Genomic DNA, 15,612 nt, shown 5'->3' on the forward strand with positions numbered 1-15,612 from the left:
AAGGCTTCATTCCTTTTTATGGATCACCTGAGACCAAGCAGCACACCAGTCTCTAATAGCTTAAATAGCAGGACAACCTAGCAAACTGATGACAATCAAGGGAAAGCCAATCCTTTTTGGTAGAAAGACAAAATTCCAAGCATTCCCTCACAGTAACTGAGAAAGACCTACTTCTTAAGCTGCATTTTCCCAAACCTTTCAATGGGATAAATAAGACAACTTTCTTGCAATTAATTCTGAGCATTTTGCAAAGACTGCTAACTCTTCTCAGATTACACTGTTCACTGGTCATTTTTTCACCTTTTAAACCACTATAATTGTTCCCATGAGTACATCATATCCTACTGGCTCTTCCTCTTTTACTAGATAAAATTTTTAAAATTTTCTGAGAGAGCTTATGAAAATCGTAATTTGCATAAAAGCATAGTTATTTTTCTTGTGTAAAATTTTTGAGATATAAAAATATAACCATGAAGTATAAAAATAACTAGTAGAAATTTGAAAAAAATATTATTTACAATTTATTAACATGAGCTGTTGAAATACTGACAAACTTATCTTATTTTTCTTAAAATTTGGCAATATATTGAATTTCAATGTGAATTTTTTGTAATATACCTGAAAGTTCTTGCTTGCCTTCTATGTATGTCTTTAGAAAAAACTGTTATTTTTCTTATGAATTTGTAATTAAATTACCAATTTATTAAGAAAACATTTTAAAAGGAGATGAAATAGTTTAATATGTTGTAAACTAATAAGCATGCAAATCTGAAGATTGTCAAAGCAATTTTTGTTTGTACATTCAGAAGTAAAGACATGTTATGTAAGGCTACATTAAAAGAAAGGCTCCAATACATGTTAGTATTTTACTTTTATCCACAAAATTGATTTAAGAAGAACTCAAATAATAAAGAAATGAATTGTATTAAGAAATGCTCTAACAGTAAGTAAACTGAATGCATATCTACACTAGGAAGCATCTGGTGCATAGAAGTATTCGTTCCTGTTGTGGAGTTCAACTGCTGCAGAATATAATGATTAGATGTATTGGGTTTTGGCTACCAAATTCCTATGATGCAAAAGTGTCTACTTTTTATGGCAAATCCAATTTATCAGATTAAAAGAACCTTCCAAAATCTTGCTGTACTTGAGACGCCCAATGCATGACAGTCAGTTACAGAGCAGTGGATACACACAAGTTCAGGCAAAGCCAAAATATGCAAAAATACACAAGCAGTGAAGGCAAGCTGTAAAAAAAATGCATTTCTGCCCAGATGGGAATTGATCTTGTATTCATAACTGGAGCCAATCTTTCAGTGAGAGTTACTGCCCCATACGCTGTATTAAAGCTTCAGAAATTTACTATGGAGTGTCAGCTTGCTAACCATGAAAGAAACTTTCTACGCTAGACAGTAAGACAGAACGCAACACTGTTTTTCTGTGGTTATATGCATGCATTCCTTTAAAAAAGATGCAGCAAGTTATATGTACTGCACATTTGAGGCAGGCATTTTTTACAACCAATTAAAATTATTTTTACTACATTAAAGTTATTATTTTTATTTGTACAGCAAAGAACAACAGACTGCATAAACAAAGAATGTGAAAGTTAAAAACCCCCACATCATACGTATTTAGAATTTTATTTCTTTCAGAAAAGTGATTGGCATGACAGGCAAGTGAACTGTTTGTTTTTCAGTTTGATTCTCAGAGTCATACAGAATGCAATGTGCCTTGAAATATGAATTAGCTTTCTACAGAAAATATACTTTTCAAAAATATTTCCATATGTAACGTTAATTCTTCATTTTACTTTGTTTTACTTAAGATACATTAAAAAAAACCTACACATAACTGTCAAATATTCATAGATTTACATTGCCTTTTCACCTGGATTATTATTATTATTATTATTTTGTATTTATTTAGACGAATATTTTTTCCTAAGCACAAATGATCAAGCACAGATATTCTCAGCATCTAGTTTAATGGATTTCTTTTGGAATGTGAAGCATAACACCCAGAAAACCATCAAATGGGGTAATGAATATTGCAAACAGAAGAGCAATTGGTGCTGGTGTTAGAGGGACTGATCAGCACACCCAGTACTGAAGCTGCATTGGCAGCTTTACGTCTCTGTAAAACATTCTCCTAATGAAGATACATTTTAAAAGTTTATCATATAATTGTATTCATCTTATGCACTTAAGAAAACACTAAAGTAATGTAGTGTTAAAAAAAAAAAAAAAGGAAAAAAAAAGAGAAAATGTATTTTTTCAGCATATGGAGTAATGAAAAGTTGTTAATAAAAATGCTAAAGATAACATATAATTAACTTGCCTTGAAAACATGAAAATGATATATATTGGAAAAAAAACCCCTATTAAATAAGTAAATTTATAAATGTAATCTTATTACATCTTCATAATTTACAACTAAAGTGATGAGCAAATTGTATACTGTAAAGCTCAAATTATTCCTGAAGTGAAAATGTTTTATCAGTGAATGCAATGCTTCATTTTGCATAGGATTTTCACCTGCATCTTTTAGAGATTAAATATATAAGGGATTGAAGTGAATCAGTTATACATAAATAAAGAACTGAGGACTACGGTAATCAAAATGATTGACATAAAAGAGACAAAACTTTGTTTTCAGACGTAACAAGTGAAGAAAATGATGTTAGATGAACTAAACATATGCAAATTAAAGAACAGTATAACAGCATCATTATAAATAAATATGAAATACAGTCTAAGAAATGTGCTAACTGTATGTTGTCTGATTTGTTAGGTCTAGATGTAAAAAAAGTAATCCAGGTTTTTAATTTTTTCCTCTTCAATTTACAACTTACAGACTTGCACTTTAAAAAGAAGGCTTTTGACCTGAAAAACTGTTGCTCATTTTCACATACATGCTTCCTACAATCCAAATAAAAATGCTTTACTTTGCATTTTATGCTGTCTGCCAGGTATTTCCTGTGAACATCCCATCTAAAATCTCTTGGTCCTAGTAACTAATGTCTGTAAAGAAAATCCTGGCAAAACTACAGTTCTAATCTTTGAGAGCAGCCATTTTAAACAGAAAGCTGCTTTAGTTGTGTTGACAATCACATTTTAAACTGATTCCTTCCAGATGAAAAGATGCTTTTTCAAACACTGCAATAAAAGTGTAAAGTCAGCTGTTCCAAGCATATAAAAGTGATTTATCTGTTCTCTGGTCACTGTTTTTCCCTTGGTATAGTGGAATTTTTCTTTTAAGGAATAGGTTAACAATTCATTGCTACTAGAATCACAAATCACAGAGAAGTAAACAGTTTGCCTCTAAAAGAACTGCAGTGCATAACTGAAATTAATTTTGCATTTCAAGATGCATATATGATTGTGATTGCGTTTATGAAATGTTAACCAATAATAGCTAGATTTACCTAACAGACACACTGAATTTTGATAGGTGACTATTGACAATGTCATACTCAGATTTTGGAGCTATTACCATTCATAGGAAAGAAGGCATTGTCTGGATTTCAGCTCCCTTCCTCTACCTGCAAATGAACCTGACAGCACTGCACAGGACTGGGTTAGAGAAATCCCCCATCCCTCAGGGCTAGAAGCAGTTGTAGTCTTTATAAGTAAAGTTTTAATTCTGGTGGCAGAATATATGTATGCGATTTCAGAAACGAAAAGCTGCACAGAGACAGAGCCCCCTGAAGCAGCATGATCCAGAAATAGGACTTATGCAGAAACCAGCCTCTCAATCTTGAAAGAACAATTCATTACATCTTTGCTCAGAGGACATGCAGCCTGCCTGTGACCACTGCTGATAGTGCCTCAGTTTCTGACTTGAAAGCTCTTAGCTCACTAGCTGAGAATTTTCTCACAGCTCTGGGTGAGCCAAAGAAGCCCTGGAGAAGGGTGATATGATGGGGACGGTGTGAGTCTTCCCAGCTTCCCAACTCTAGATGGCTCTGCTTAGCATCTCAGCTGCCTGCTCTCCACTGAGCGCTGCTGGCTCAGGGCTTGGCACTACACTGCAGCACCAAGTGGGGCAAAATTGTCCCCACTGAGGTCCCAGGTGTGAGCTCCTGCCTGGAGGGGTGTTTGGCAGTGATGTTCTCCACCCTTAGAGAACATGATGTTGCGGGAAGTATAATATTTTCTGTATTCTAGACTCAAATGTGTTTTTAAAATAAGCGTAATTATAACATTGATTTCTTTAAGCAATATGACAAATACACCTGAATCTAGCACAAAACAAATAGGGTAAAATGATAAATATTTTTGAATGTTCACATCATAAGACTAAAAATTAAAGCTCTGCTTGTATTTTGCTAACCAAAGTAGATAAAGGCAGATTGTAAACAATCCTTTGTATCTCCTTACTACTCTAATCTTATAATACAGTCACCTATATCCAAACCAAACCCTACAGAAATTATTGCTATAAATATAATCATCTAAAGAGCTATATTTATGTGATATTAGTAAAACACAGAGACATATAACGCTAAGATTAAAACAATCTGAAAATATTTGAAATCTTAAAAAATATGACTTGAACATTTAAAAATACAAAACAGATAACCAGCATAAACTGGCCTTAGCAAACAGTAACAAGTAAAACCAGTTAAGGCCTGGCCTTTTCACTTCCAAGGTGCTTATAAGATTTACATAATTTTATCATGTTCTTTTCCTATGGGAAATAAAGGAGCATGTGCTTCATCTTTAAGGCATCTGATCCTCAGAAATGATTCTCTAAAAGTGTCCCTGTTTACTGCGTTGCTATATATACCAGATCAGGTTTTGCAAGTAAAACGTCTGTCCGCCAGTAATAAAAATGTGGTTGGCCAAATGCTGCTTGCAGTTACACCAGTGCAACCTCATTGTATTCCAGAAAACTGCACACATAAAACTGGGAATAAAAGTTTTTCACATTCCAGAGCCATTTCTTATATTTTCAAGTGTTAACATATGAAGATGGGGGTAGGGAATTGATGGGGAGGAACAGAGAATTGCTGCATGAGCAGGATGATGAAAACCTGCTGACAGTAACATTGGTGTAAGTGCTCTGGCTGCCTGCAGACAATGCAGCCCATCCGGCAGGGCACTGGGTTTGCTGTCAGGATATCTGGCTACAGGCCTAAAACTGCATGCAGCTCCACAGAAAGCCAGAAAACAGACTGCCCCAAAAGTGATCAGACTTACTTATGAATTATTCATCCAATTCACACATTCTGAAGTGCTCAGATATTAAAATGATACTGTGGGGCAAACAAATTACATGGTGTCAGGCTGCTTCATGAGAAACATCTTTATTCATGCTCCTGTCCACGTCTATTCTACTGCCTGGCACTTTACACCCCTGTATTCCCAACTGTGCAAATAAGATAATGATGCTTCCTTTTTCAGCAAGGTGTTTTGAGATGTGTATATTAGAAGAATGGTTTTCAGCTTTGTTTCATGACTGACCAGTGTTGCAAAAGTATCCAGTCACTTGGGGCTGTTGGCAAAACTTCACTGAATTATGAACAGGGTCATTTTTATCTACTAAGAGATTAAAAGAATGTATGAATATTTTATGAGTAGGTATACATATAAGTGTACATACACTTTAAAACGTTACCAGGGATCAAAATTTCCTAAGATTTTTGCTGTTTTTACTGGGAAATGAGACAAAATTTAAATACCAAATGTGAATGTTAATTTACAGAAGAAAGCACAGTACACATCACCTTCAAATAGCCAAAAGATTCTCCTATGTGGCAATGCTCAGTCTAAAACCTTGAAACCATAATATAAATCACAGTCTTAAAGCAAATAACCTGAAAAATCTGTCAGTTAACATTTCTGCCTTTCTCTTCTCCAAACTTAAAAGCAATCTTAATGGTAATTTTACCCAAGGTTGTTCCATCATTTAAATTTTATGGCTTAATGCCCATTCAGGGTAAAAACACAAATGATGGTTTTTAGATGCAAGTGCAAACAAACTACAGACAATCAAATGCGACTGAAAACAGTAAGGTCAGATAAGTATGATATTACACATAGGTCTAAGAGTACGGATGAAGTGAGAGTAAATGGCACTGGAAACAGCTGTGTTGTATATGCTGCCTGTATGCATACTGCAGGGTAAAGAGAGGTATACTATTGACTATGGACTAAGTAGATTCAGAATAGGTACAGATAGACATTTTGATACTGCAGTGCCCTTTTTTGTATCTTCACTGTCACTTTAGCAATCATGTTATTATATGTTTCTAGGGCAGACATGTAAGTCTAGAAAAGAGATTCATGTATGTATATATATTTCTGAAGTGTAAGTGCTAGCAGACCTTTCTAAGCGTTCATGTGGGAGTTTCTGTCCTTGTAGTAGGGGGCAGTAGAGAAAACATGCCTTCAGCTGGTAAGAATATAGTCCTCAAAAGTGCTGATGCAGGTGGGTCTGTGTGAAGGAATCAGGTTCCAGAGAGCAGTGATCAAGCACAAGTCCCAGTTCACCTCTGATGCTCATGGTATAGGTGTTAAAATGAAACCAAAGAGTGGGGCAGATATCTGCGGCAGGAAACATCTTAATCTACCACTTCTGTTTGCTTCAGAGCACTTCAGTCAGAGTCTGAAGTCTGATCTTTTGATACCACAGGAATTTATGCCACCAGTAAGTAGAAATGGATTTCTGCTTTGTAACTGCTAGATGGGAAAAGGGATTTTTGGCATGATTAACCACATCACACTTCCCTGGTAGGCAATTTCATTGAAAGATTCATGCACAAAGTAGCTAAGCATTTGTATGTTGTATAACATTTATTTGGCAGCCTCTTGATATGCCTCCTCAGCCCAGCTGGAAGAGCAGACATATAGCTGGGCGCCAGAAATGGGCAACGATGAGTGCTGGTATCAGAGACCAGAGGTGGTTTGCAGGGCTGACAGTCCTGCAAACCCTCCTTCCCTGCTTGCTGGCAATTAGAAGCAACAAAGTATCATCCCTCCCCCTCCCCCCCCCCCTCCCCCCCCCCCAGGAGCAGGGCTTCAGCACTTGTCACCACAGCAGACATCCAAGGGGTAGTGACGAGACAAATGGGAGTGCTAGCAAATTCCTTAATCAATGAATTATTGCTGGTAAAACATAAGCCAGGAATCTTCCAGCTTCTGCACGTTTGCTGACAACTTAGCATTCATTCAGCTCCTGCTTAGCCTTGGCTGTTCTCCCACCTGCTCCACCCATAGCTAACAAGTTTCATGCAGCTTTAAAGCCTAATCCCACTAATGTATGAGTCAGGGTGCTGCTTAGTAAAAGAAAGGTGTGTGGTCATATAGGCACTTACAGGTATAACTGAGTGGTAAGACCGCTCTGAAAAGACAGAAATAGTTGTAAAACTTATTGGGCTTTTTTTGTTGATGTTGTTGTTTTACTGGGAGGTTCCTTTCCAAACCGAATTCAACATGAATAATCAAATAACTCAGCAGAAGTAATGAGATCTCAAATGATCAATAATTATAGTTTTTTGTAGTTTCCCAGGGCCATCTTAGTCCTAAGAAAAGCTAACAGCGCTTTAAACTTACTAAAATATTGAGTTATGAAACTAGAAACCAGGATGCTACTACCCTTTCTGTTTCAGGCAAGCTGTCCAACATATGAAAAAAGTAACAAGTTTCGTTACTAAGTGCCTATCAAAAAAGCCAACTGTAAGCCAGAACATTTACTGTTAAAATTATGAGCCCATGAAAATTTAAGTTTATATGAACAAAGTTGTTTACAGACCCAAAATAACAGCATCTATCATTTTAGTGCTACTCTAAATTAAGATAGTGCTGATGGGCATAGTTTTCCATTCCTAATACAAGACACAACACCATATGTCTTTAATATAAAGCTATACTGTTGGCTTATTCTTACATTTCATATTCATATTTAAGTCATTATCAAAGAAGCGAGTGAATACAAATGTAGTGAAAACGTCAACAATACAATACAAAAATCAGTCATCTAACATCTAACTTATTTGTAGGACCTAAAAAGAATGAAAAGTTTTTACTATTAATGGTTTCAGTTAATCCTCTATCCAATATCAATAAACATGAGATTATTTTTATGTTGGCTATAAAGCTGTCACCCCTCAATAAACAGATATACACCTGGTGGTTTTACCTCTGCTGTCAAAGATCTGTCAATACATGCAGCATCTCATAAGTGAAACCAGAGAAAGGCAGAGGAAAGGCTCCTAGTGAATATAGCTGGGCAGAGGTTGTTCAGAGAGAATTCATGGAGCTGTTGTCCAGCTTTCCTTCAGTGAGTCTCAATTAAATTTTAAGTTTTGTGGTCCCCATTTTCTTGTAAGACAAGAAAAGAGTTTCAAGGGATGGATCCCCATGGAGGAGATTTACTTCCATTCAAAGAGTTCACTAAAGTTTGGGAGCTGGGGGAAGAGAGCTTTTGTAGGTTTTTGTTTGTTCATTTGTTTGTTTGTTTTTTCCCTGTATTTTTTTCTTTAAGAAATTTCTAATGTTTTGTGAAAAAAAAAAAAAAAGGAATCTTCAGAATCTTTGGAAAGGACACTATTTCACTAGTGGTTGTACTGGAAACATTTTATCTGCCCTTTTCATTACAACATGGAGGAAATCATAGTGATGGTTAAAGAAATCTTGGCCACCATTCCTGATGAGTTTTCCACGAAAATATCAGATTGTTACTGTGATAAAAATGATGAAGTGGCAGTTATTATGGAATTGACATGGGGCATCATTTCATTTGATGAAATTCCCCAGATTTACACACTCAAATCTGGATACGTCATGTGTTGTTTTTGTTTGCTTGATATCTGAATATGAAGCCCTTTCTGGTGCTCTCTTCTGTATAATTTAGTGGCCGGACAAGGAAAGGATATTTGGGTTTAAGGTTTTCATTAACTTAAAGATTTAAAATAATCTCTCACATTTCCCTTGAAGGATTAGTTGATTACTTTTGCTCTTTGTTAGCCAACTTTTAAGACTATATTATATCTGAGATCTCCTATTTTTTGCCTTCTGTTGACTACTGATGACTAATTTTATGTAACTTTCTGTCTCTAACTTTCTGGACAAAAGTAGCTACTCAGAAGAATTTGCCTTTTGTTTACATCAGTATAGTCTACATTGCAATTGGTAGGTAAAAATCTCTATTAGCTCTACCGTGCTGAAAGTTTAATGCAAGCCCCTGCTCGGTTGTTATTTAAATCTATAACAATTTCATGTAATTATATTTATTCCCAGTTAAAGTTTCAAGCCTTAGTACTCAGAAATTTATTTTTAAAAAATCTAGCTTTGTTCAAGTATTGAGGCATAAGCATTCCACAGAAAAAAAGCCCACAGCATTCATCTTTCCTCTCTGAAGCTCATTCACAGATGATTACTGTACTAACACACTTCAACATTTCTCCATAGTCAAAAAGTTAATGTGTTATGTAGCATACTGACACATCACATTGACTATTGGGAAAGTGAAAACAAAATCAAATCCACTGAATGGACATAGCTGTATCTCTGAGAAGCATTTGAAAAGCAGAACATATTAAAAAAAATGGAAGATAAAGCATTTATTTCCTTTCCCCAAAAAATTAATAATAAGGCAATTATATCTTACATGGTACATTGACACTTGCAGCATTTTACTAGTATTTTATGCATGTGGGTTTTACAAATATTTAATTACACAATATAATCATGTAGGCAGTAAAGCAAGATCCTAAATAAATTAGCTTGGAAGCAGTCTCTTGATTTAGACTGTTTCTCCAGACACGTCTCCCCATCGCTAATTTTACATTTTGAGACTTGTCAATAATATAAAAAATAATAGTGAGCTTGACTTAATGCTCACTGTTTTAATTTTGAATCTATTTCTGAAAAAAAAATAAAATTAGATTGACATGAAAATAAATATTACTATTTTTCTATAGAGAAAACATTAAAAAAAATCTTTCTAGAAGGAGCATACTCAATTTAGAAAACCCCAGAAGCCATAGATTATAATTTTTGTGATCCTTTTAGCTTTGGGACTTTTCAGCGCCTTGTAGGTATAATGCACAGCATTAGTCTTTCATCAGAAATAAATCTACCACTGATAAGGGCAAATATGACAATTCCCCTCCTTAACACCTTAGTGAAGTATCTCTACATCTCTCCTTAGCAATTCAAATCTAATTCTATATCTATATACATATGTAGTGTAATGTAGCTAATTATCACTACAAGAAAAAAAAAGTGGGTCTAGTTCTTCATTTTCACTGCTACTTTTGCCTCTGCTTTTCCAGTGCAACTTCTGGCCAGAAGAAATCTGTGCCCTGTTGCACTTATGCTGCCTCCACATGTGGTATCTATAGTGCTCTTTATGAGCACAACTCCATTTTGATCAATATATGGACAAAAAAAGGTTGCAATTACGTTTGCAAAGTTCTTACGGAAAGTCTACCAGCTATTCAAAACTTGGATTGACTAATTAGAGCCACCTTGATTAAAGGCTAACTCCTGAAGAGCTCCTGTGGATAACAGGCTTAACTAAGCATGTGATCAGTCCCATTACATTCACTGGCTTTAACAGGACTGCCCATAAAATTAAGCGTGTATTTAAATGCTGCCCTGGATCAGAGCCCACATCCCTCAGGAGCTGTGGCTCAGAGAGCAGTGGTACCTTCTGAAGCCAGTTTGATTCAGGTGGCTAAGGCCCATAACTCCTTTCCTATATTCTGTCCAATTGAAAACTTGTGGAATTTTACTCACAGAGGTCTTGGAATCACTGCATACCACCGCTAACTGGGAATACCTGTTCATCAGAGCTAGGAAACAAGCACTTCACTCAACTCAAGCTCAGGCAGAGCTAGTTCAGAAAACCAGGAAAACAGGGTATAAGAGCCTAGACACTGAAATGCACTGCTGTGGCCTTCCAGCTCCCAGCACTGAAACAGAGTTTACTCAAGTATCTCTGCACAGCTGTTCATCACAGTCTTTAAACATATCCTAATGGCAAAATTTGGGATTGAGAGTGTAAGCAATGGTAGGGCTTTTTACATTATGATCATTATGTAAGACTAAATGTTTGTTGAATTCTGGCAGTTGCATAAAGAGGATCTAATGTCTGGAAAATGGATGATTAAAAAAAGGTCACATAAAATTGACAATTTTAAAAACATATACTCTTACCCTTCTCTCTGGAAAATAGTCCTAAAACAGTCCCCCAGGTTCTTGTAACTGGTAGGATCGGTTTTCCCTCTTTGAATTTGGAACCTAAAAAAAATATAATTTACATCACAGCATGAGAAGTTAGGGATTTAAAGTCACTTTTAACTTTCCAATTATTATATAAAAGGAGTTTTAAAGGTCTTTTTACATATCTGATTCATTATTATATACTGTTCCTGATATACTTATTAACACTGTTTTCATAGAAGCTGTTAAACCAAGGAAAAATAGAGCTTTAGTAGTAATTTTTTTTGTAGTTTATGGAACTCACAGTATAACTATCACCTTTGACATTTACACCTCCTTCTAGTTGTTTGAAAAATAAGCTGTTAACCCTGTGCCTGATCCAAAGCCCACTGAAACTAATAGGAGCCCTTGAATCAAACCCTGTTTTTGAAAATCTGAAATGGAATACTGTTGTGTGAATCCACTGTGCAGTTTCCTTCTTTTTATATTTGATGCAGTTACAATAAAAATCAATCAGAGAAATGGCCATTTTTCGCAATTTATGAAGAAGACAAATACTAAAACAAAGCAAGGGATTATTTTAAATAAAACTGTTTTCTCCATTCATATTTTCACAATAAAAATTTCAACTGAAAGGCCTAGAAAGAAAAATCAAGATTTTGTTTATGGTTGTAAACATATTTTTATTTACAATTTTTGAATAGTAACAATAAGAGTAACATATATATTTGTAGTATATTATTTTACTCAATATCCCAGTTAGATTATCCTACTTCTTGCAGTTTTAAAACTGCAGACAAGACATTCGACAAAATAGTATGGATAAATTTTGAATACTTTTGTAGTAAAATATCTTTTATAACTGTTGAGATTATTATATAGAATTCAAATCAACCAACAAACAAAACAAACACTGATATGATTAATTTCAGTCTGCAAGAGCCTTCTATTAGGCAACTGGTAAATTGGCTTTATCACTACGTATAATAAGAATTCTAATCAGCAAATGTTTTCTACATATATACATTTATTTTGAAAAAGTAATAGCCACTGCTCTTAGAAACATTTATTGTTAATCATTCTGATTGTCACACTAGCTCTCATTAAAATACAGAGGTATGAAGATATTTTTAACTCAGTGTTAAACAGCAGTGTTTTCTTTCTCACCAGAATGCAGTAGGATCAAAACAATGCTTATATTGGGACAAAAGACATTTATTGTTTTTAACATCAGTATTTCCTAAGTTGTGTTCTGTGCTAACACATCTAAAGTTTTATTCACTTTGAGGAAAAAAAAATCCAATGATGTAATACAATTCTTTGGGTAGTTATGAAAGCAAGCCCACACCTTTTTTGAAAACAGTCAGAAGGAAACACTGAGCCCCTCCGTAGTTCTAATAAAAGTAGTTCAGGCACATCTGGGATCTCTATCTGGGGTAACTTCTTTTATTAGCAGGAGAATGTGCTGCCAAGTTGGCAGAGAGGAGAATGCTATTCAATAGGCTTATGCTCAAATAAGAGCTGATGCATAACATTTTGTCTGAAAAGAACTCTGGGGAAGGCTAATAGTTGAAAATGCCTCAGTGTCATTGCACCAAGTCCAATAGTAATATCAGCTACAGAAGCTTTTACGCTGCAGTAACCAAACAACTAACATTATCATTGAAAGTAGACTCTAATCAAATATGAATATATTTAGAACTTGATTATGTATACTTCTCATTTCAAAACCAAAAATGTCTTTATTTCAGGAAATCTTGCAGAAATTCACCAGTAAATTAGTTGTTCTCATGTACATATTTCAAAAGGAAAGCTTTCTTAATTCAAAGCTTTTCTTAAGTTTCAAGATTTGGCTGACTTGTAAATTCAGAACAAAGCATTACTGTTTCTAAAGCATCCTCAGAACAGCGTACTTTCCTTCTCTCTTGCTTTGCAAATGCTCAAGCTTATCCTTCCAGAACATATGCAAGCTTCCCAGTTATGTGTGCATGCACAAGTGCTTGTAGAACGGCAGCATTAATCACTTGCTGTGCATCTCAACAACACAGTGAAAATATATAATTTGGCTTTACAATTATAGTTTATCAATTTCTCAACGAAATTAAAATGATTTATTAAAAAGACATCTTTGACAGCAATACTGAAAATCATAACGAAATACATGAAAAAAATATGTAATTTCTTTATTTTGGATGAAGAAACACAAGGTTTATTTCTCACTAAAAAGTTAAATAAAAGGGATTTGCATTTATTTTTATTTTCTTTCCTTTTGTTTTAAAGTAGATAAGACTTCAGTATTAAATGAGTTCATTTGTAACACTGAGTTACATGAGTAACATATTCCCTCCTTTAGGGTTTTTGGATCCATTCCTTCCCTAGTAAATCTTTTTTATAGCTTTAACAGCAATCCTAAAATACATGCCAATTATGTGCTTCAACCTAGATCTGCAAATTGCATTCTTTGATTCAGAATTGTTTGCCTCAATAAAATCATGTGTAACTTCTTAATGAACTTGCTAATTGTTCACCAGCAGTTGTTATAAGAAGCTCAAGGAGGATTTGAAAAAATGTCTGTTAGTTTTTCTGGAGGCAACAGCCCCAGTATCTTATTAATACAGAAGAGTGAAAACATTCACTTTAGAAAACAATCTGACCTGTTTTTAATGATTGTTTAGAGGAATGAATACAACTGGGGGATTCATAATGGCTTTCTCTGCTTCAAATGCATTTCTTTCTAAAATCCTTTGGATTTCATACATTTTTTGAAAACTGGATGCCTGCCTTGCAAGATACCAGCTTTGCTAGAACAAAAATGATAAACTAATATATAATCAGAGCACTAACTTCTGATCTAACTAATTATTTTGATGTCTGAAAGGCTCTATGTGCAGTCATTGATCAGTGATGTGCTGAACAGACAGCGAGGCAGACTGCTTATTGCTACCACTAGCATCACAAGTCACTAGATGTCTATACTGAGAGCATTCTCACTCTAAAAACTACCATCGACAGCCTTCCTTCCCTCTCCTTCTTCTCTTTTTAGGCTGTCCAGTAAGGTCCCACCTTGGCACTGCTGGCAGAGCCATGGGAATGTGTTAGGTCCCAGGTAACTTCCTCTTACCTGGACCTGCTGCCAGCTCCCAGGCTTCTCCTCACTGTTCCCACCTCTGGTCCTTCAGGCTCCTGGGGACCTCACAGTTTCCTTTCTGAGTCACAGCAACAGCTTGTGGGACTTGGTCTTTTATGCCCTCAAGTCTGAACACCACCTTTGTGGTAACTACATTTGATACCAAAGTATCTTGATACTGTTTTGAAAAAGAACTTCAATGTCCTTCCCTGCTTACCCCAGAAGAGATGTGGTTGGGATTAAAAAGTGGAAGTCACGCGAACTCATTTGAAGTCTTGGGCCTGCTCAAAATGCTGTGTATGCATTGAGAACTATGATTATCTACATTAATCAGCACTCTCCCTACCAATTGTGTTGCTTGACTCCTTTCACCAGTTCTCTGAGTAACTTGGCCTTTAACAGTAGGTAGTGCATATTCTGAAACAACTCTTCTCTACACAAACACACATATCTGTTTCCAATGCCTAACTGTAAGCTCTTGTTGGCTTTATAATGGCCAGTATTTTGTTCCAAGTTTTAGAAAATCCTCGTTCCATAGGAGGCTTTCCTGCAAAAGTTTAGAAGTTGTTTTAAATGTAGCATTCCTGCAAAAGCATCGTATTGCAAAAGTCCTTTAAATAGTCTTTTCTAACACAATCTGTATCTACAAGAGAAGATATGTATTCTTTTTGGAAAATAAATAAATAAATACATATAAACATTTCTCTCTCCCTCTGTCACTCAATGAATTTTTTGTTCATGCTTGCTGAATATCTCATCAAAAATATGTTGTGGATTTTGTCACTAAATTATCTGTACATGTAGCATTCAAACTCTGTTCATCACAGTGTTACTTAGCAGCCCTCAACCTTCTATTTACTGCTCTGGGCTGCATAAAAATTATAAATTAATGCTGAAATTTTCTTATTGACACTAAAATCTAAAAGGAAGTAACTGTTATTTTCATATCTATATTCAAGTGAGCTGCTAGTCCCAGCAATGTAGAAGAACTACAACGTGATGTGCAGCAGACTCACTAAATTCTGTGATACGGACCAGACTCATCACTGTGATTACAAAGCCCATCCTCATTCATAAATCCTAAAATTTCTTGATGCTTGTATACAGCGCTGCACACAAGTTTCTCAACCATAAAGTTCGGGGGAAAGAAAAACATTTACTCAGAGAAGCAGACTTTATATCACGTCACAGTGCTTGCCAACGAGTGGCAGACTTAGCTGTATTTTCCCCTCCTTTTACATCTTGTTAGGATTTTATCGTATGCTCTACTCTATTTTGAATAAAGCTCCAAACGTTTTTCTCTCATGCGTG

At 35.3% G+C, this 15,612-nt stretch overlaps 1 protein-coding gene across 7 annotated transcripts in view; it reads right to left on the reverse strand.

The window, feature by feature from the left end:
- Positions 1 to 15,612, reverse strand: part of SLC25A21 (solute carrier family 25 member 21) — a 227,000-nt gene that overhangs the window by 49,625 nt on the left and 161,763 nt on the right. For all 7 annotated transcript variants that reach the window (XR_014883641.1, XR_014883642.1, XM_085225254.1 and 4 more), the window contains one exon: positions 11,169 to 11,252. Coding sequence is in view for 5 of the 7 variants with exons in the window: in XM_085225254.1 (XP_085081380.1) it covers positions 11,169 to 11,252 (84 nt within the window). In the remaining 2 variants the exon portion in view is untranslated. The remainder of the gene's footprint in view (positions 1 to 11,168; positions 11,253 to 15,612) is intronic.

This window comes from Meleagris gallopavo, chromosome 5 (genome assembly GCF_905368555.1).
Source record: "Meleagris gallopavo chromosome 5, MGAL_WU_HG_1.1, whole genome shotgun sequence".
Lineage (NCBI taxonomy): Eukaryota > Metazoa > Chordata > Aves > Galliformes > Phasianidae > Meleagris > Meleagris gallopavo.